Source organism: Lygodium microphyllum, chromosome 30 (assembly GCF_053477565.2).
Source record: "Lygodium microphyllum isolate KBCC chromosome 30, Lygodium_microphyllum_v1.1.10, whole genome shotgun sequence".
NCBI lineage: Eukaryota > Viridiplantae > Streptophyta > Polypodiopsida > Schizaeales > Lygodiaceae > Lygodium > Lygodium microphyllum.
The window spans coordinates 98,981,477-99,005,434 of NC_141164.1; the positions used below are offsets into that span (position 1 = coordinate 98,981,477).

The 23,958-nt window shown below is 41.1% G+C and overlaps 1 protein-coding gene across 5 annotated transcripts in view; it reads right to left on the reverse strand.

Annotated features, from left to right (window-relative positions):
- LOC148010166 (RNA-binding protein 1-like) overlaps window positions 1–23,958 on the reverse strand; it is a 52,725-nt gene that overhangs the window by 23,182 nt on the left and 5,585 nt on the right. For all 5 annotated transcript variants that reach the window (XM_087673475.1, XM_087673474.1, XM_087673476.1 and 2 more), the window contains exons 3-5: window positions 4,113–4,243; window positions 3,606–3,927; window positions 3,440–3,501 (exon numbers count right to left, since the gene is read on the reverse strand). In XM_087673475.1, coding sequence (XP_087529601.1) covers window positions 3,440–3,501; window positions 3,606–3,927; window positions 4,113–4,243 — 515 coding nt within the window. The remainder of the gene's footprint in view (window positions 1–3,439; window positions 3,502–3,605; window positions 3,928–4,112; window positions 4,244–23,958) is intronic.

The window sequence follows — 23,958 nt, forward strand, 5'->3', positions numbered from 1 at the left end:
ATCTACTGCTAGAGTACATTTTTATTTCCAAGTCAAGTGCATTAAATGCTGGCCTACTAGTATTTTGGGCCACATTTTTTGTTGGTCAATTAGTCATCATCATTGCATTATTTTCTACCTATTTAAAAGCAACATCTCTTGCATTGTTTTATACATTCACATACAAGCACATTGCTTCTAACAAAAGGAGGGAGACTGCAACATTCCACTAGTGGTGTTACAAGTGTACATATCCTAGGTATCAAAGTGCATATCTTGGGTGTTGGGAACTCCTGTTGGAGTGTATTTCCTTTCTAAGTCAAGTCCATTAAATGTGGCCAACTCATGTTTTTAGCCGACATTAAACATTGGCCATCTGATCATAATTGCCACACTGATATTGCCTATTTATAGGCTGCTTCCCTCCTTCACTCATTCATGCATGAGATACGAGCACACTACTTCCATTGGAGAGAGGGAGACCGGTACACTATGTTGGCTGATTTCAGCCAGTACCATTATTACTACTCTCAAGCCTTGGTAATTCCATTTCCCAAGTCTATTCTCTTTTGAGTTATTTTGTGTTCTTGCTGTTCTTTTCTAAATATTGTGTATACAATAGCAGATCTATCAACCATCTCTTTTTTTTCCGTTGCTCCATACTTTTCTGGCATGGTATCAGAGCCTGTGTCTCTTGGTTCCAATGCTGATTGCTGTGTTTGGAAACTGCGCCAAATACAAGTGTTTGCTGCTGTTGTGATCTGGGCAAGCCTAGGTGACTATTCCTACAGCTAGGTGGCAGTTTTCAGCCACTAGGCAGCCTGTTCCAACCTACATTTTTGCTGCATGACCTGGCATTTTCTACTGTACAACTTGTGTTTTGCCTAGATGGCTGCCATATCAGCATCTGATGTTGGTAACATTTTGCTGGTTTTGCAATTGGTTTCTTTTTTTTCTTTGGCATCTAACCTTCATCTATATGCATTTTCAGCAAATTTGCATTTTTCAGCCTGATCAATACACTCAGATAAAGGGATCATACTTGTCAGTTGTCGTGCCTCTATCACTACACTCTTCACATCTAATCTTATCTCTATGTTCTTGAACTATTTGGCTTGAACTATTGAACTCGTGGTATTGGGTTATTCATTCAAAAGTGCACCTCTCTCTTTGAGGGACCTAACCATCTCCCCTACAGTACTATTACGACAGCTTGGTTTGCTCAAAAACAACTCTCATATAATGTTTCAACATCAGCCTAGCATCCATGGACGCCCTCTACTATTTCAAATGATTGGGATGAAGAGAACTCTAAGAAAGTAGTTCTTACTTCCGGCAATAACAATGCCTGCCCATACTCAACTCTCCTTCGTTGCATCGACTACCTCCTACAAGTCATCTACAAAGGTGTGGGAGAAACTACAACTTATGTATTAGGCTCTTTCAACCATGCAAGTTGTGACCCTCTACGGACAGCTATAGAACATTCAATTCAAGGAGACTAATACGATTCAGCCATTTCTTCTCAAGGTGACGCAAATATAAGATCAACTTCGCAACTCACGTTCTGCTATTCCCAAAGCCCTTCTTCTAAGGACTTTTCTCTACAAGCAACCTCCAAAGTTTTATGGTGTTGCTAATGCCTTATGACCTCAAACATAAGTAGCACTTGTTAGATTTGATCATATGATCTCTAAGTTGCTTGAGCATGAGACTTCTTTGCATTTACAAGGGAGGTTACCATCTTGGTCTTGCACCAAGCAAGATGCTTTTGCTACATCAAAGAGGGGTGACAAGCAAAAAAAGAAGAGGAAAATTCATTGCCATCATTGTGGTAAGAAGGGGCACCTTCAAAAGGATTGCAAGAAACTAGTGATAGTGTGAAATAAGATGAAGGAGAAGAACGAGGGTAAGGACTCCTCCAACGAGTCATCATCCTCCTCAAACTCAAACTCCAATTGCAGCCAAAGCAACTAAGGCCGTGCTAGCCTCTATAGCTTTCTAGCCCTAGAGGTATTGTCATCCCTCAAGACTCTCCTGTGCCAAAGAGAAAGTGTGAAAGGGTGTTGGTGGTGGGGCATTTAAGCCTCGTCCATATGTACATGTGATGATGGATCCTGTGCATTGCTTTCCAAATGCATCAACTAATTCTAGCAAATTCAAATCCTAGAGCTAGTTTACCTTTCACGTTCATGTTGGGATGTTTCACAAAGAGCAATCTTTGCTCCTGGCCTGTTCTCACATAACTAGACACTTTGGCAGTCTAGCCAAAGGCAAAGAATCCACGGTCGTGACATGCTTTCCAAGAGCTTTTTCAAAACAAGCATCAAGATTTGGCCATTTCTATTCTTTGCATCAAGGATTGGTATGATCAACATCAATATCAATATATTTTGGAGGCACCTTGGTGGTGACTTGATCACCCATTACTTGGGTATCCATGGTCCTATATGATTGTCATTGTTGTATGTATTACGATGCATCCTTAATCATTATATATTTAATTGTACTAATCATCCATCATCCAAGAAAGGGTGTTAACATCATACATACCTTGGGTTAGAGAGCTCTCTAGCAAAAGGCCTTTCTCATTTGAGCCTGGTGCATTTAATGCAGGCAACCTGATTTCACGCGCATCTAATGCATCAGACCTGATTGTGTTATTTGTATTTATTTTTCCTATTTATTGGCTGCTGCTCCCCTCCACTCATTCATTCAAGAGCATACTCTGTTTCTAATTGGAGAGAGGGAGATCGCAGTACTTTTCTGGTTGCCCACAGCCCATACATTTGTACACACTCTTGAGCCTTGTTATGTGGATTCCATTTCCTGTGTCTATCCTCTTTGAGTTCATGTGTTCTTGCTGTTATATTCTTTTCTTTGTGTTTCCAGCAGTTCTATCAGTTTTGTCTCTTTGCTTCTGTTGCTCCACAACATTCTAACAACATGCACTGCCTCGAATATGTTTGCAGGGGCCTTCATCCAAGTCAACCTTGAGTTAATTTTAAAACAGATTTGTGTGTTGAAAAGCCTAAAAACTGATTGCATATACAGGTGACTACGCAATATCTCAACATTTGAGTCTTTTAAGTGTTCCCCTAGAAGCCTCGTCACTCAAGATGTAAGTATTAGGCAATAGAATTTCACAGAAAGTTAAAAACAACACTTGAGACATGAAACTGGATTTCAAAACATTCAGTTAATGTTCAATTAAAAAAAAAATCTAGCCTTGAGAAGATGCAATGCATTGTCCTACATAATCCAATTTAAAATAATGCATATATGAAAATATTTTGGCACCACTAAAGATCATTTTGGATGTCAGCAAAAAGCTTTAGCATATACAAACTCAAACATCAAAAACAGACTAATACTGCTCCAGACTGTCAGATAAGCTTAACATCACGTTAGGAACCTTAGTTTAGTATAAAATACAGCTAACATATACAAAATCCCTTACCCGTTTTGCTTCCTTCCGCACAAGGCGGACTTCTTTGAACCCTACAAAAGGGCGAAAAATGTCTAGTGCATAGTTAAGATGTTTTACAATTTGGCTTGAGAACATACTTCTCTTCTTCAACAAGAAAAAGATAGGAACAGCCATCTTAAAGGAATAATATGGATACGAGCTGCTTCCCTTTTTGAACAGTCAGAAGGGAGCCCTTCAACATACAATGTTGATGCTGCATCTGGAGGAAGCAATCCAGGATGACCTTGACTTTCCTGCCTTGTAATATAATCAGGCATCCCCCCATTCATTCCCATGTTTGCAGATTTGATCACCCCAGTGTCCATTCCCAGCATTCGGCCACCCTGTCCCATCATGCTGGGTTCCTCAAGAGGAGATACACCTAAACTAGAAAGTCCTACAGACCCTGCCCCAACAACCTGACCACTTGCTAATCCAGGTAGCTCTGAGCCTGCCAAACCAGGTGGTCCATATGATATCTGCAAGATAGCAATTGATTAGTATTTACACAACCTGCCCAGAACAGACTGAATGTGATGAAAACAGCCAAAGTAAAATTTCTACAAAGATTCTTTGAGGGATCTACTGGCAATGTCGATTGAGGAGACGATGCAAAACTAGAATAAAGAAATCTCATTGAAAAGTATCAGGAACACTAGCGTACCCCATTTCTTGCATAGTCAGTCACTGGTCCCAAAGGTTCGGGCTCCCTCCAAGAAATGCGGCCATCTCTCTCATCAAAACGAGGATCCTCATGAGGATAGTAGCCTGCTGCTGCTGGGGGTGGAATGTCATCTATATAACCACAAACACATCAGCTTATTCAGTATAAGCTAGTCAGCCATTTGATGCTAATCTCAACTTCAAATCATTCAGCTCAAGGCATTCGACACTAATCTCAACTTCAAATCATTCAGCTCAAGACAAATTTTTGCATATCATGCTACTGCCTGCCTAACCACAACTTTTGGACTAGAAACCATATAACATGCTTTTCTCAATAATCCAAACAAAACATACACCTTCAAAGTATGAAAAGAAGCAGCTTCCAAACTAGTAATTACATCATCATCAAAATACAACAGGACTCAATTGTAAAAGAAATAACAACTACAACAACTTATGTAGTTGTCCACATGCAGCCTCTCTAGTCTTCACCCTTGTCGAGACCCAATTTTATACTTCCTTTCGTATATACAGCAAAAGCATGACAAGAATAGGAGAGAGAGATTTTGCATAGGCATCCTGCAATCATTATAGAATGTAGCTCTTGGGTACAATGTGGCTATAGATGAATGCTAGACGTAAAAAATATGCACATAGAAGGTGTTAACATAGAAGGTGTCGATGATGTAATGTGTGTGTGACTAGATACGGCAATTCCCCCAAAGATGTTTTATATGTGATCATATCTGTTGTTGGTGATTCGGTGAAGGCCGCCACTTCATTTGTCACAATGCAAGCATAGCATATTTTCTTCTATATGTGATGATGTATATGGAGGCTATTCCTCCAAAGATAATGGTGATGATCTCCTTAAGAATTCAACATTCTCAAAAAAATCCATGTCATTCCAAAGGTCCAAAAAATTTGAGCTCTTGGAGAAACCATTAAAGGCATAAGGCTTCGAGTCCTATAGTGCAACCAAATTAGCAGTCCTTTTGAGAAGGATGCTTCCCCATCTTGCCAGGGTTAGACATGAATCTACTAACAACTCCCACTGCATAAGCAATGTCAAACAAGACGAGTTGCAACCTTGGCATACATCAAAGAACCACAAGCCGATACATAAGGTATGCCCTTCATAGCAGTAGTAGCTGCATCATCTTTTGGGTAATCATCTTTGCTAAGCTATGTATGTGACGGTAAAGGCACACCAAGAGGCTCAACATCAGCCATATTAAATATGTCAAATACTTTGCTAATGTACTTGTCCTGCGAGAGAGACAACTAGTGCTACACTTTATCTCTTTTAATGTGCATGCCTAAAATGTGTTCAACTGCCCTCAAATCTTTCATTGAGAAGGCTGAAATTAGCTGCCTTTTAAAACCATTTAAAGTACTCTTATGCTTTCCTACAATCAACATGTCATCCACATATAAGACCAGCACAATAAGGCTTCCATCATCAGTCTTTTTAGTGTATAAGCAGTGATCTGCATGACTACGTTTAAGTCCATGGTGTCAAAAGTGGAGCAACAATGGAAGCGTAAACATATGCTATAATAAACTGCCAAAACACAAGACAAAAGAGAAAGGGAAAGAAAGAACACAATACAAATGAAAACTCAAATGTATGCTCGGGAAATGGAATCCATATATCAGACACGAGACTGTCGCATACAACATTAAGTCACTGGTTGTGTGGGCATCGGCACCGGCTCCTCTCTCCATGGGACCTCCAAGTGGTGAACTGAACTAACTGAGAAGGAGCCCAGAATATATATACGCATGAACAATGCCATTAAATATGTCAGGTCGGCCAACATTTCATGTTGGCCGATTGGCAACAATAAATGCCACAATAGCATAAAATGCTACACAATAAAAATGCCTAAAATAACTACATAAAGTGCCCACCCACAGTACATGCTCAGACTCACACATGAGCTAACATACTCTACTAATACCCTCTCTCAAATCATGGGTGATCTGATACAATATAATGGTACAATGAGAATGAATCAAAAACCATACAACATAGAACCACCAAGTAGAACCATGGATACCCAAGCAGTGGATGATCAAGCCACCACCAAGATGCCTTGGAGAGAACCTGATGTCGAGGTCAATCGTACCAACTCTTGAAGATAGAGAAGATCATAGCAGCTCGCAATATCTGTCAACAATGCCATTGATGTAGCACACGTGACCATCCTGGCACCAATACCGCAATTGCATGAATAACCATAGATTTCCCTCCTTTGGCAAGACCGCCAAAGTATCCCTTCATGTGAGCTCCAGACGAAAGCCACCCAATCTCTATCAAAGAACCAGCCCATCATGAACCTAGATGTCAATCCCAGCTCCAGGATTTGAACTTGTCAAACTTCGATCGATGCGTCAGGAATGTCCCTTTATGGATCCTGTGCAACTGTATAGAAATATAGATGAGTCAGGGTTGCCCCATCTCACCACCCTCTCACACTCTCTCTCTGACACTGGAGAGTTGTGAGGGATGACCGCACCACCACCACTAGAAAGCGGCTAAGGAAGGGGCCACCAAGCCCTTTCCACGATCCGAAGAAGAGGGTCCCTTTCATGCCGTGGACTTCACCTTGGCAAGAGGATCTGTGTTAGAATCTAAGGCAGATGATGACTCGTTCGGAGGAGCCTGCATCCTGCTTCGTCTTCTACTCCTTTTTCTTCCTAAAAACCACTAACTCTTTGCAGTCCTTTCGCAAATGGCCCTTCTTGCCACAGTGGTAACACTGGGCCTTCGACTTCTTTGTCTTCGAACCCCTCTCTGAGACTGCAAGAGCCTCACTTGAGCCACCATAATGTGACGGAAGCCGCCCCTGTAGTCGCAAAGTCGCCTCATGCTCAAGTAGCATCAAGGACATATGAAGAAAACTGACAAGAGTCGTAGATGCCTGCACCCGTAAAGCATTCGCCACTCCATCAAACTCCTAGGGAAGCTTGTAGGGTACTATACCAATAAGATGTGCCTCTGATAGGGCAGACTGCATAGTACGAAACTAGTCCTAGATTTGGGTAAATCGAAGGAGGAATGATTGGATCGTATCTTTAGTTTCAAACTTCAGTTGCTAGAGCTGGACATAGAGAGTAACAGCCCTCATGGTGAAAGAAGCCTCATACATCAATTGCCACTTCGACCATACGTCTGAAGTTATCTTGCAGAAGGTGACCACCCGTAGGACTTCTTTGGAAATACATCAAAGTAAGGCTGAGTAAGCACAGACATCATCCAAATCCCATGTAAGCATTGCTTCCTTATGGTTGTCTTCATCAAAATCAAATGGAACAAGAGAAGGCCGTTGAGAATGTGCAATAGCTCCGCCAACCACGTACCATAACTCCTTCTCGATAAACCAGGCCTCCATCACCGCACTCCACGTATAATAATCAGGTCCATGGAGCTTGTCATCAGTGGATTTGCATGGAGGAGCCATCTATAGAGGATTTAGAAGAGTAGAGAAAAGAAGGTACTTGGAGAGGAAACACGGCCAAAACACGACCACAAACTGCAAAAAACAAGAGTTCACATACAATATAACCCAAAATCTAACCAAAAGAAGACCAAATTTGCTTTTTTTTTAAAATCAACAAATCGATCAAAAACTACCAACAAACAACAAAAACGGCCTGAAAGTACGATCACCAAGCCAAGGAGTTAGCAACACCAAAATGCAAGCTAAGTACTGCCACAAGTAGGCTAAAAAAACTGTCGCAGCAGCTTGAAAACTGAAAAAGTAGGCAGCAGAGAGGCTATAGACAGCAGGCGATAGCAAAGCTGCAAAAAACGCAAGTAAAACAGGTCGCTTGTATGGAGCACTAGTCTTCGCACCCAAGCGTCCTCCTACGCCAAGTAATTTCCACGGAGAGACCTCTCGCGGCAGGTTCGGTCCACATTCCCAGCGCGGATTCATAACCCCCTTGGTTAGGGTTTGGCGGTTCGCGGGGATAGCTAGCGCCATCCTTCCTTAATTATCCCTTTAGGAAATCATCCACAGCTGAAGCAACCAGCCTAATAAAATTTACTAGGGAAAACATCCCTTTTGTTCCCATGGCAATTTATCCTTACAGTTCCCACCATGAAATGAGCAAATCATCTGCCGTTTTGGTCCACCAAGGAAATACTATTGGACCGTGGAACTCACTTTTTGAATATGGTGACTAAAAGCTTGACTGAGACATGGAAGATCAAGCATAACAAGATGACCCCCTATAATCCGCAAGCCAATGGACAAGTTGAAAGTACCAATAAGCAGCTTGTGGGTATCCTGTTAAAAATAGTTTCCAAAAAAAAAACGGGACTTGGATACAAAATTATATGTGGCGGTTTGGGCATATAGCACAACGTTTAAACGAGCCACTGGCCATACCCTGTTCAAATTAGTTTATGGGGAGGAGTGTGTCTTGCCCTTGGAAATTGAGTTTCCGACCATAAGATTTGCAACCTCTATGGCTACCTTCTGATACGTGTAAACCTTCTTATCCAATGATCAGTATTGTTAAGCAATGGGCCCACATCCTCAGGTATGTGCACACCATGACCTAGTGGCTGATTTTTAGCATTTTCTTACTGCTGTAACCTATTTTCAGCATGTTCTTCTTGTTGTCCTATTCCATCCTATACATCTTTTTGCTGTCCATTATCTTTTGGCTGCAACACAAAAGGTTGCTGCTCATTTTCAGCATCAAAAGAAACAAAATCTTCAGCTAATGGCTGCTGAATGGCTGGCTGCTCATGCTGAAATTTGACCTTCTTTTTGTCAAGTTCACCCTATGTAGCATTTTTCAGCAACTTTGCCTCGTCTCAGCTCTGTACTATCTTCCTATCCTGAGGAAGCCAAACTCTATAACCCATATCTCCCTCATCCCCATATTCCATGAAGATGCCCTTGATGGATTTCATGTCTAGTTTAGTCCTTTGATCTACACAAATAAGCACAAAGGCATCACAACCAAAGACATGCAAATGGTCATATGAAGCACGTTTGCAAGACCAAACCTCTTCAAGAATGCCATTTTCCAATGCAATGTACAATTGGGAGAGCGATTGCATACATGGACTATAGTTTTAAGAGCCTCTCCCCAAAACTACCGCGGGAGATCAGTAGTGGACAGCATGCATCTAACTCTCTCACAAAGTATGCGATTATATATTTCAGCCATGCCATTTGATGCAGGATTGTAAGGGGCTATTAACTCCCTCTTAATGCCATGCATCTCACAATACTTTTTAAACTCATTAAAAACATACTCACCCCCATGATGCATTAGTGTTCCTGAGAGCATATAACAAGCACATTTAGCAAAATTTTGCAGAATTTTGCAAAATCCCCAAATTTCTCGGGTCCAAATGTGCACCAAAGTCAGCAAATTCGGCTCAGCTGAGCAAAATTTCACTGATACATGAAAAACCCAAGATTTTCAAGACCAATGTGCACAATTTCTACAATTTCAGGGTCGAATCCAACTATTATGCATGGGCAGCATCAAATCTGGGAAAACCCGCAAATTTTTTAGCATAAGAATGCACAAATCTAGGAGTTGTGCTTATGCATGTGAATCCTCGTTAATGAGAAGTGGAATAGATTGCAGGAATTTTTTTTTTTTTAATTTGATGAATAAAAGCTATCGAAGTGGCGCCCGTTGACCTGCTAACTTGCCTATTGAGTCACATCGTCATTGGCCTGTCGCGCATGATCTCTCCTGTCACCTGTCGTCGCACCCGACTTGTCACATGCCGTTGCAGCTAGCCAACCTGTCACTAGTTGTCGTAGCTGGTCTTCGTGCCTGTTGAGTCACGACAGCTGCCGATGGGTTGTCACCTCATGCTTGGTCACGCCGACTGCCTACACTTGACCAGTTTGGTCAAAACGATAGCTGGCTTGCTGCCCACGCTGGCTTAAAGAAGTGCAACTGACAAAACTGACTAGTCGGCTAGTCAAGATAAATGCTTGCTGCCCGTTGACTGGCTGAAAGGTGAACAGCTTGACTCCTCCTCGCACGCACAAAACTAACTCGCACTATCCTCGAGAAGTGCGCACTCTTTCCACAGCTCTGATACCAGTTTGTTGGGATGAGTGCGCAATGAAGTGTGAGACAGAAATGGAGCAAGAGCAATGCTGAGAGTGAGAGAGAGAATCCCAAGATGAATATACCAATTAAGTAACGGTACACAAAGAATAAAATGTATTTATACGTTAGGGTACAAATAAGGATGTGTTCACACCCATAAACTTATACACACAAAGATTAAGGGACTTTACACCCAACAGTCTTGTATCGAGTCTTATCTAGTAATCAAGCCCCGCTCTTGTGATCATTCTCTTGTAATCGAGTACTCTCATAATTGAGTTATCTCGCAATCAAGTTCTAGTTCAATGTCTCAATCTCCTCGCTCTCGAAGAGCACTTGTTGTGCTCATAACAATTTGGTAAGATTGAAGGGCTTGTAGCCCATGACCCGATTCATACTATAGCCTAGGGAGGTTAAGGGGAACACGTCGTTACAAGAGAATGCCACATGGCATGACATGCACTTTGACACATGGCATGACATGCGTGTTGATACGTGGTATCTAACATTAGCAATGACATAAGCCATTTTGCAAACATGTTCTAGAATGTTCTTGAATCTTCTAAAATCTTCTAGAAACTTCAACCGGGGCTACACTAGCTTGCATACAAACTAAGAGTTGTCCTTGCTTGAGCATCCATTACACAAACCATGGAGGATATGTTGTGTGCATGTCTCCCACATGTACTAATCGGGAGTGTTGCCTTCCTCAAATTAAGTTTTCTTAAAACAATGCTAAGCATTCAACTACTAATTATAGCCCGTATAGTCCACAAAGCTCATGGGGGTGAAAATGCAGTTCGTAGTCAACATCATGCATGATATGTAGGAGATATTGATGATTGCTAGGGAAAGTATTAAAACGGCCTAAGATCATGCCACGTTTTATGCTAACCAGCATCGTACTCCTAGAAAGCTCCAAAAAAGTATGTGGGTTTACCTTAAAGTCCCACGGAACTCTCATTTGATGACTACTGACAAATGCTATAAATTGTCTTCAAGGTATTGTAGCCCTTTCCTGATTACCAAAAATATAAGTAGTGTATTCTATGAGTTGGATTTACCTTTGGAAATCCAAATTCGCCCTGTGTTTCACATAGTCACTTGAAAGAACGGTTGGCACAAGCTGAATTGATTGTTTCGATTGAGAAAGTCCCACACCTTGAGAATAGTGCTCATTATGTTGCACTTGAGCCCAAATTAGATCTTCACCTCAAGATTAAACAATCCCATCGAATTGTTCATCCGAAGTATCTCGTCAAGGGAAAAACCACTTGAAGGCAAAGGCTACTTGGAGTCTATACATTCATTGAAGAGTTGTTTTCCTCACTTGAGAAAAACCGCCCAGAGGCAGAGGCTACTTGGAAAAAACCACCTTGAGACCGAATGGGCGCTAGTAGCATTGGTCTCACAATGGTCATGAAGTGACCTGGTGCAAATGCACTAAGGGCTGCAAGTTTAGGGCAGCCAAGTCTTATTGATGGGACTCAAGGCCCTATTGTACACATTCATTGTGTGATCACCACTCTTGTTGGACTCTAGGCCCATTGATTGATACATCCGTACACCACGATGATGTAGGGTGGTACTATGAAACGCCAACCCCTCGGATGCGATCATGACCCGAAGTGCTACTAGTTCCCAATCTTGAGGGTAAGCTCATTTGACTCTAGATAGAAGGTGAGTCTAATGTCCAATCCCTATTATTGTGAGTTCAACTTGCATCGTGTCTCATGTGCAAACCGAATCCTAGATTGACGTTTCATTTGAGGTTAGGGCAACCGAGTCCTATATACAAGACTCAAGGCCCTATTGTGCACATCATTGTTTGATCACCACTCTTGGAGTCTTGGCCCGTTGGCCGATGCATCCATAGACTAAGAGGTACAAACTAGGGGTATGGGATGCCAACTCTTGGGATGTGGTCATGACTCGCAATGGTGTTAGATTCCAAGCTCAAGGGTGAGCCCATTTGGCTCTATGACTAGGAGGTGTGTCTCATTTTGGTCTCTTTATCTGTGGATATGGCTTGTGTCGTGTCTCATGTGCAAGTTAAATCCTAGCAGGATGTTTCATTAGTATTAGAGCAGCAACCTACAATCAGATGCAAAATCTAATGCATGCATAAAACCACTTTTGCTCACGGAACCGTGATGGTTTACACTTAATATGCCTTTATCTCATTTAGGGTGGTATAGGACATTGCTAATGAGAGGGGCGTCCACAAAGAACACATGTTGTCAATGGTCGCTACGATGACAATGTATGTTTCTTGTCTTGTACTCATGCTCGAGTTCTGTGTTGCAATGATGCTTGTGTGCAAGAATTTCAGTGGTTCCAATGTTTGGAGTCCAAGAAGTTGTCACTCTAGGGTTATGGCAAACCATCATTGGAAGGCAAATTCTTGTAGCTTCTATAGACATCAATATTTTGATTACATTTTATTTTTGTTGAGTTAATATTTAATGTTAATATAACAGCACGTGTTATTATGATCTTAGCATTTCATGCTTGTGTTAATAATACTAAAGAGAAGGACAAGATAACTAGGCAACTTCAAGATTTCCTAGGGGTTTTATTGAGCCAAGTAAATCCCAATGGGACACAACTATCCTTCTCGCTAAAAAGAAGGATGGCACAATACCCTTCTATGTCAGTTCCATAGGTCTACATAAGGTGATCATCAAGAATAAGTATCTATACCCTAGGATGAATAAACTTGTAGATCAACTTTGCCGTGTGATCTTAGATCCAGTTACCATCAAACATGGATAGCTTCAAAGGATGTACCGAGAACTACGTTTCGAACAAGATATGGATATTATTAAATTTTTGTCCTACCTTTTGGATTGACCAATGTTCCTGTAACTTATCGTCCGCATCTTCGAAAGTGGATAGTCCTTTTCCTCGACAACGTTCTTATTTACAATAAGTGGTTGGAGGAACATGCAAAACATTTACATATCATTTTACATCTCTTAAGACAAGTACAATTATTTGCAAACTATCCCAATGTGAATTTTATTGCCATAGCTACTATATCTTGGACATGTTATCTCAATTTGAGTGCTTGATTGGCCTATTCTGAGGACCATAAGGGAAGTAAAATATTTTTTAGGTTTACTGGATTTTATTGTAGGTTCATAAAGAACTATGCTTCTATTATTGAACCCTTGACACATTTGCTTAAGGGTATCCGAAGCAATAAAAAGCATATTACTATATCCATTGTTTGGACAACTGAGCTCAATTAATGCTTTCAAACATTGAAATAGCTAGTTACTATTGCACTAATGTTGCAAATTATCAATCTGAATAAACCTTTTGAGATTCATACGAATGCCAATGATTTTGTTTTAAATACTATACTTTATCGAGATAGCCAATCTACTACTGCACTTGAGAGCTATAAGCTCACAATGCTCAAACACATTACACCACCTAAGAGAATGAACTCTTGGAGATCATCCATGCGCTTTAAGTATGGCATCATTACTTGTATGGTGCCTCGTTTATTATTTCGACTGACCATCACTCATTAAAATACCCTTTGTGATCAACCTGATCTTCATGGCTACAAGGTAAGATAGACGAAGCTTTAGCGAAAATTTGCCTTCAAGATTTGCTACAAAAAGGAAAAAACTAATATGATTGGTGATGCTCTTAGTCAAATACTCGAAGTTAATGCCTTATCCTTCTCCGAAATCTCAATTGATTTCAATCTTCCTTTCAAGGGGCATTGCCAAAATTATCTTTACTTTGGTAAAAACTATACAGGAGAAATCTACTAGCCAAGGAAACTTTGGCAATCCGAAGGCCCAAAAGTTGCTACTATGAGAAAGATGGCCGAAAAGTATTCCATTCATAATGGATTACTTTTTAAACAAGGCAAAGTGTGTGTGCCCAATGATCAAGATATCTACAATAACATTTTATACGAGTGTCACAATGCACCAAGCCATTGGATACCCTAGCATACACCGGACGTTGACCTTGGTAACTAGCTACTTTTATTGGCCGCATATTAAGACTAAAGTTTACTCTTTTGTGCAGAAAAGCTTGATTTGACTGGTTTCTTTGTCGAGCATCTTTATAGACTTTATGATTTACCCGATGAAATAGTCAATGACCAATATCCAAAGTTCACTGGCCATTTCTAGCAAATGATTTTTTTTTTAAATTGAAAACTTGCTTGTCCATATCGTTCTCGGAGCATCCTGAAGGATATACTACATACATATGTCTCCCGTAGGCAAGGTGATTCAAAACATTATCTTCCTCAAATTGAATTTACTTATAACAGTGCTAAGCATTCGACTACCAGCTAAAGCTCATTTATGCTTATGTATAGTTATGAGCCAAAACCACCAATTGCCGCAAAGCTTAAAGGGGTGAAAATGACATACACAGTTGACTTTCGGCACAATATGCAAGAGATATGATGATTGATAAGAAAAACATTAAGACTACACAAGATTGTACCACGCTTTATACTAACAATATCATATTTCTCAAGGGCTCTAGAAAGGCATGTGGTTTTAGCTAAAAGTCCCAAAGAACTTTAACTCAATGACTACCGACAAGTGCTATAAATTGTCTTCAAGGCATTCTGATACTTTCTAGATTGCCAAGAAGATAAATAGCATATCCTACAAGCTAGATTGTCTTTGGAAATCCAAAGTTCACTCTATGTTCCATGTTAGTCATTTGAAAGAACGATTGAGACAAGGTGAATTAATTGTTGCGATTGAGAAACTTCCACGGCTTGAGGATACTACTTGACATGTTCTACTCAAACCTATTAGAATTTGCCAATTCTATGGGCAGTTCCCAATGTTTTAGTCTTTAGTTCTTTTTCAGTTCTTAGTGAGAACACAACTAAAGTTATAAGTTGTGTCACCACTCTTAAAGTTACTGTTAAAGTCAATTAACTCTAGTTAAGTTAGAGCCAAGTCTATCTTAGACCTATCTTGTACCTTTGATTCTCATTCTTTCAGTTTATCAAGTACACTCTGCTCTTTTGCTTCAATACACTCTCATTGTCTCTCTTTTCTCTCCACCATAGCTGGCTGTTATTTTTCAACATTTGGTATCAGAGCAAGTTCTTACGCGCGGATTCAATTCAGCCATTGTCAGTCGGTGCCGCCCCACCTAAGGTCCTGTTGCTGTCAACCAACTCACTCTCTGCACAAGGAAGAGAATGAAGAGCTGCTATTGTTTTCAGTCTACGCACAACCCTACGCACAGTCCCGTACGCAGCCTGAGGAGCTACTGTTTTGGATGAGCTGCTGCTGTTTTCAGCTCTACCCCTTATTTTCTCACCTCTGCCCGCCATATTCTCAATTTTGCTTGCGATTTTTTGCAAACCCTAAAAACTACAAAAACCCTAATTTTCAGATTTGGGGTTTTTTCGAAATTTCTGCAATTTCCCATCCATTTTGGTTATCTCTAACCGAATCTCAACTTGTGCCGCCCAAAATTTGGAGGTTTTGTCGATTTCCGCTCCCGAAGTTCAAATTGACAATCTATTTGTAGAAATTTCACAATTTCTTTGACATTCCTACCAAAAATTTTGGGATTTTTCCCAATTTGCAGTCCCACATTCGAATCTTCATTGAAACGCCGATATTTTACAATTTCATCGACATTTATGCAAGAAATTAGGGACTTTTGTCCTAGAGGCTTTGGCATGAATCACGAGGCAAATTCCACCTATTGTTCGTTGTTGGCACACGCCCCAAGGTGACATTATTGCAGATATTCAAGCTCTAAGGTATAAATTTCTTCAATTTCTTTGAAATTTTAGGAAGAAATTTGGGGCTTTTGCCCGATACACATTCCACGGCAACAAACAAGTGCTATAGCAGCATTCAATTGCCATTACAATCAGATAGAGCAAAAGATTTTGAAAAAATTCAGTAAATTTTGGTAAGAATCGGCATTAAGTTGCTATAATTTGAACTCTTGAGGGTATGCATTACGAGGCAAGTGTGGTACAGCAATGCATTACTGTTATTTCTTGATTGAGTGCTGATTTGGATCAAATTGGGCACACTTTGGCATTTGTATGACAGTTTGGTACTTGTTGCATAATCTTGAGGGAATTTTTGGTACTCTGAGGAGTACAATCTATACTTCAGCAAAGAAGTATTTGGCTACAGATTTTTGTCCATTATTGACAGCACGACATGTTATGGGACTAATGATCAAAGCAACATCCTTGGTATCCTCACTCAGGAGGATAAACTTAATGGATCAAACTGCCCGTTGTGGAGTTTTATGGTCCTCAACCTTTCTGTGTAGCGAAGGACTTGTGAGACTATGTTACAGGTGTTTTGCAACAATCAGGACACCTCAACATAACACTAGAGGACAGACTGCTAGTACTGCTGCCCCTCCTCCCCCTCCTACCAAGGATCGAATGAGATGAGACTCAAAATATGCACAGGCACTTTCTTTGATTGCCTTGTTAGTAAAAAGATAGATCATTCAACACATCCAGTCTTGTAAGACCTCAAAATCAGCATGGGATATATTTGAGCATATGTTTACAGCACGTAACAAGGCCAAAATGTCTTATCTCCATAGAGAGTTGGCCAATGTGAACATGAATGAGGGCGATAGCATGATAGATCACCTTACTCACATACAAGATTTATGCGAGTAGCTGCTCAATGTAGATAAATTCATTCAGGATGCTGAATTGCTAAACATCATACTGAACTCTCTTCGAGAGTCATATCTTGGTTTCCACCCCTCTTTGATTTTGTCCTTGAGGGGGGAGCAGCAGCCCCTTACATTTGTAGAGTTGGAAGGCCTCTTATTGCAAGAGGAATGGACTCGGAAGAATGTTGCATTACATTCAAGAGATGTGGCTATGTTTTCCAAATTCAAAGGCAAAGGAAAAGTCAAGCAAAATGTAAAAAATCAGCAAAAGGGTAAAGCTAGGCAGCCATCAAATAAGATTGTCCAAGACATAGAAAAGTCTAAAAAGAAGAGGAAATGTCATTACTGCAAGAAGCTGAAAAAATTACACGACACACCGAACAGAATCTGAGAAAGAGATAGAGAGTACACAACAAATAAAAAGATAATTAAAAATTTTTCTTTAGCTCCAAACAACTAATACAAAGATGGCTCTGTCCACCCGTGTGCTTCCACTACGAAGCTTAGATGGCGATCTAGACAGAAGATACGTGAAGAGCTTGAGGCTAGCTAGAACAACTCTGACTGAGTGAAAGATAGATGAGTAATGGCTGTGAAGGTGTTTAGCTTTTATAGCTTATGAAGGGGGTCATGATGGATGACCTTCCATATGCACCTGTGTCTATTAACCTTCCATGTGCCCATGTGTCTATTGACCTTCCATGTGCACCTCCACTAGTTGGCGAGGGAATATTCCCTTTACCATTGGCTAAGGCCCCTGATAACTCCCTTGCCCCATAACTCGATGCAACGTGCCTCGAGTTGCTACCAACTTAACTACTCCGTCTAACCCAAAGATTAGACACACAACGATCACCTTTTTGCCATCCAATCATGTAGACCTCATCTGACATACAAGTCAGGACTTAACCAATATCCAGGCTCACATATGGCTTCTCCTCATAATGGGGGCCTTACAACTTTGAGCACCATGGATCATTGGTGACACCTTATGAGGGTGGGGCATCGAGCATATCTAACATCCCCCCTCAATGTCCACCCACAGGTAAACTATCTCCTCGGCCCAATGCCGAGTCTCTGAAGATGAACTTGAAGCATATCCTTCGTAAGTACTTTGGTGAAGATATCCGCTCCATTCTCCTCTATTGGACAGAAGACCAATTCCACTATCCCATCCTCGATCAAATCACACACATAGTGATACTGAATCTCTATATATTTGGTGCGCGCATGAAACACTGGATTTTTGGCAATGGCAATGCAACTCTGATTGTCACATCTCAACACAATTGGTTCTTTATCCTGCACTCCCATATGCCATAGGATCCTTCTCGACCATACTGCTTCACATGCAGCTTCTTACTAATCCAAGAGAAAATTCCTGAACCCAAAGAGAAATAATAACCAAAAACTGATTTTCTCGGATCCCTGTCTCCTGCCCAATCTGAGTCACAGTTCCCTACAAGCTTCACGTAGTTTCCTCAATTCAATCACTGTAGGTAGATAAGCAACCATACCTTGCTTGAGCATCTCCTTCAACACTACAAATCTGATATGTCCAAACCTTTCATGCCACAACTTACTTATGCCCACTCTAGTGGTGGCTCTAAGAGCACTTAGCTCATACAAGTTGTTCCTTCTTTCTTCTTTGCCAACAACTTTGCCACCACTGTCGAGAATTTTTGCACCTGTTTTTTTGAACCTCACTTCACGACCAAGATCAGTTATGGCAGCAACTGATAACAGATTTCTCCTAATTTCGGGAACATACAACACATTTGAAAGCTTTTTGACTTCACCATTTATAGCAACAAAAGAAATAGTACATGTGCTTGCAACAGGGCATTTTGCATCATTTCCAACCGTCACAGTGATGGATTTTTATAGAGGCTGCATAGAACTATATAGACCTTTCTTATTGGTCATGTGACGGGAGGCCCCACTATCCAACACCCATGAGTCAGTGGTAGATTCTTCTTGCGGCGAGGAGCACACTTCCTTAATGGTCGCCATGAATAACTTCAACTCTGCTTCAGCCGTATTGATTGTCTCTTTCCCTTTACTTTTAAGGGTATCATTCTTTTCATCTGCCTTCTATACACGACAACCTGCAATTGCATATCCTTTCTTCTTGCAGTAGTAGCACTCTCCTTGAAACTTCTTCTTACCACCCTTCTTTTTTTTGTCACCATCATTTTTTGTGGAGGAACCACCTTTGCCTTTTGCATTGGCAAAGAATGCAGCATCTCCATTGTTGCTTCCTTCTCGAGCTTCAACTCCTCCTCCATCAATAATGCAAAAAACTCCTTAAAAGTCAAAGCTTGAGGTCTCACCTGAGTATTAAGGGCAGTTACTAGTCCATCAAACTTTTGTGGACAGATCCGAAGACACCTCCAAGCTAGCTCCTTGCTAGTCTTTTGTATCCCAACGCCGGCCATCTGGTCGCGTAGATTCTTAATCCGAGTGATAAATGCTTCAGTCGTCTCTCCTTCAGCAAACCTCTCCGCTGCCAGTTGATTCTCCAAGTTTGAAATCCTTATTTGGTTTCGCATTTCATACTGACTCCTCAATACATTCCAAACCTCTGATGCTTTGGTTGTATACTGAATCAAAGTCAAAACACTATCAGAACAACTTATAACTAAGGCACACGATGCATCTACATTCCTTCGTTTCCAAGCTCGTAGAAGATCTGCATTCAGAGAAATCATCACACTAGAATTTGACGGATTGGGAGTAGGTTGTGGTTCTGCTTCCCCAACACAATCTCCAAAAGCTCATAAGAATCAAGGATAGTTGTAATTTTAAACTTTCACAAGGTGTAGTTTGTACCATCTAGCTTGCCTTCGCTGAAGATTGGTGGACGAATCCTCAATGTTTGAATAGCCGGTACAACAGCACCACCTTCTGCACCGCTTCCTGATGTGCCAGAACCGCTTCCGAAAGACAACATCATTCCTCTTTGCTATTGAAGTCTTTGCCTCTTACGTACTCTTTGATACCTAAAGCCTCCTGGGCTCTGATGCCATGTTAAAAATTACACGGTGCAATGAAAAAAATATGAGAAAGAGATAGAGAGTACATAACAGATAAGAGGAGAATTTAAAAAAATTCTTTAGCTCCAAACAACTAATACAAAGATGACTCTGTCCACCCGTATGCTTCCACTATGAAGCTTAGATGGCGATCTAGATAGAAGATAGGTGAAGAGCTTAAGGCTAGCTGGAACAACTCTGACTAGGTGAAAGATAGATCATTGATAGCTGTGGAGGGTTTTAGCTTTTATAGCATGTGAAGGGGGTCATGATGGATAACCTTCCATATGCACCTGTGTTTGTAGACCTTCCATGTGCACCTCCACTAGTTGGCTAGGGAATATTTCCTTTACCGTTGGCTAGGGCCCCTGATAACTCCCTTACCCCATAACTCGATGCAAAGTGCCTCGAGTTGCTACCAACTTAACTACTCTGTCTAACCCAAAGATTAAACACACAACAATCACCCTTTTGCCATCCGGTCACATAGACCTCATCTGATATACAAGTCGAGACTTGACCAACATCCGAGCTCACATATGGCTTCTCCTCATAATGGGGACCTTATAACTTTGAGCACCATGGATCATTGGTGGCACCTTATGAGGGTGGGACATTGAGCATATCTAACAGAAGCCACATCATTATATGGATAAATACCGTAAGAGATTAGCCAAAGAGAAAAAAAAGGACTCAAATTTGACTATCCAAGAGACATCCGCCAGCAAATCTATTAATGGTGATACTTTAGCCAACTTTGTGAAGCAGAACTATGCATTTCTAACTTACAGTTATGATTCTTCAATGGCTAATTCAGTATTTAATGTTGCTGAAATGCAACAAACATGGTAATTTGATACTGAAGCTTCAAAGCACATTGCTTCTAGGAGGTGTTTATTTTTCCTCTTTGCATTCAGCCCCTATTGGGAAGCATGGTATATGTGCAAATAGCAACAGTTATGATATTTGTGGCATAGGAACAATAACTATTACTGGTGCAAATGGTTCTGACTTCATGCTTCTAGATGTCTTGTTTGTGCTTGGAATTCCAAAGAACTTGTTGTCTATCTCTGATGTTCACAAGCATGGCTTTCAAGTCATCTTTGAGGATGACTAATGCATTGTCAAAGACAAGGAGATGGATTATGCACTCAGGCTATCAAGGATCCTGTATAAGGGTTTGTTTTTGTTGGGGCGCACAGTCTCATGATGCTCTGGTAGTCAGTACTCTATCGCCCACTATACAAAATGTGGAGCTATGGCATGCCCGCTATGGACATATAAGTTTTGGGAGTTTAATGACCCTTCAAAGATGTCATATGGTAGATGCATTGCCTCCACTGGAGACTCCACCTCCTCATACATGCTAGGGATGTATTTTGGGCAAGATGCATTGATTTGCCTTCAAAAAGAATAGTGCAGTCCATGTTGTCCGGAAATTGCAGCTTATTCACTCTATGTTTGTAGTCCCATGAGAAAACATGCACTTGGAGGTCATCTTTACTTTGTTATATTTATTGATGACTATTCCCAGTATACATGGATGTATGGACTAAAATCAAAATCTAATGTGTTTATGCATTTTAAACATCTTGTTGTAAAGCTTGAGGTTGAAACAGACTTGAAAGTGCAAACACTTTGCACAGATAGACAAAGGGGATACATGTCTCGTGCTTTTGAGACATATTTGCTTAATCATGGCATTACACATCAAGCCATTGTTAGAATGACTCCACAGTAGAATGGTGTTGCTCAAAGGAAGAATCACACTCTTATGGAGATGACTCGTTGGATGCTCAAAAGCAGGGGCTATACCTCATAAATTTTATTTAGAAAGTCTTCAATGTGCAAATCATGTGTTGAATCACGCACCCACTAAGGCAATACAAACATCACCCCGTTTGTGTTAAGAAAAGTGCTAGGGTTTGCACTGAGGACACACAGAGTGTACGACCACGACAGAAACACAAAGACACAGACACAAACACAGACACAGAGGGCAAAACTCAATTCCTAAACGCAAAACTCAAAACTCAAACACAAAAACTCAAACACAAACAGAAGAAGGAAGAGAGAGAACACAACTCTGAAGTGAATGAATGTTGTAAATGAATGTAAGAGTGTACAGTGTACTCAAGGACAGAGCAATATTGGAGTGTAATGTCCACCAAAGGCGGATCCCAAGTCTGTGACCACCAGTCGGAGTGTAGGAGTGCTAAATAGTGAATGGCAGCAGGCTGGTCACCAAAACGCAGCAATCTGGAGGCTGGAAACTGGTAAACACAGAAGTGTACCACCGATCGGGAGCTGGAAACTGTGCACAGTCTGCTGCAAACAGCAGGCTGAAACAGTATCTGAGAGTGTCAGGGCCTACAATGCTGAAAACGCAGGCTGGCTAACCCTGGAGACGATGGACAGCAGGCTGAATAGTAGTCTTGGACAGTTTGGAGCAATCACCAGCCGCTGAGAGCTGTCGCCTACACAATGAACAGGCTGAAGATGATGTGGCTGCAGTCGATGATGACTGGATAGCAGATGGAGACGGGCTGCAGGCTGGAAACTAGGCGCCAACAGCAGCAGAGGGTGTGTGGGCTGGTGTAACCTACAAACAAGGATCATTGCTGAATGGGGGCAGCCTGTCTATTTATAGATGTGGAAGGGCGCCCCAAAAATTAGGGTTTCCACTAAACTTTCTCGAACCGCTCCCCGTTTTAGGGTTTCCACAGAACTCTCTCGAACCGCTCCCTGTTTTAGGGTTTTACTCTAAAAGAGCATTTTTAGTGTGTTTAGGGGCTGTTTAAGAGGCTAATCAGCAAGTAATGCATGTTTTAGCTCAACAGTTTGAAGCTTGGCATGGCAAGAAACCAAAGGTTGACTACTTTCAGGTGTTTGGTTGCATAGCCTATACACATGTTCTGAAAGAGCTTCGTGGAAAGCCTGATAACAAGGCTATTAAATGCATATTTACTGGCTACAATTCGGAAAGTAAGGGCTATCGCTTGTATGACACATGTACAAAGAAAGTTTTTTGTCAGTAGGGATGTTATATTTTCTAAAAATGCTACATTTTCACAAGATCAATTTCAAATGCCAGCCACCCATGACATTAATGATGTCTTTGAGGGTCTCTTGCCACTTTCTTTGGAGTCCATGATTACTATAAATGGCCGAATAGACGTAATACAGCAAGTTGTTGCTGCGCCATATGGGCTTTAACAGCAGGGCATTGATGATGGTTTGCCACATGCAGTGGAAGATGTAATACAATATGAAAGGGCTGCTGTAAATGCAGCAAAAACAGTCCCAAGATGGCTATTACAAACGCTCCAAGAGAGTAAAATGGATGTTCCTTTAGCTCAATGTACTAGAAGGGCTACTATACATGTAACACATGATGCAGGGGGAGTCCATTTGGCCGATTTTACAAAAGTAGATGATTGTGATGAGCATGTATTTATGAGCTCACTGTTGGATGATGATGAGCCTACGTCCTAGGACAAAGCTCAACAACATGTACATTGGATGTAGGCCATGTAGGATGAGTTAGACTCTATTGCCACTAACTCTACATGGGATCTTGTGGACTTACCACTTGGCAAGAAGGCCATTGGCACAAAATGGATTTTTTTAACTCAAATGCGAAGGTTGATGGTACCATTGATAGGTACAAAGCACTATTGGTAGCAAAAAGCTATGCACTAAAGAAGGGCATAGATTATGAAGAGACTTTTGCTCCTATATCCCATATGAGTACGGTGAGATGTGTAATTGCTATGGCTGCAAACTATAGTTGGAAGGTACATCAATTGGACATCAAGACAACATTCTTGAATGGGGATTTGCACGAGGATGTTTGCGTCACAACCTCCAAGGTTTGTGATTAAGGGAAAAGAGCACATGGTATGCAAGCTAAACAAAGTTCTTTATGGTCTCAAACAGGCTCCTTATGCATGGTATTCTAAAATTGATGCATATTTGGCCAACAAAGGGTTCAAAAACAATCCCACTACTCCCACTCTATACATTAAGAATGAAGGGGGG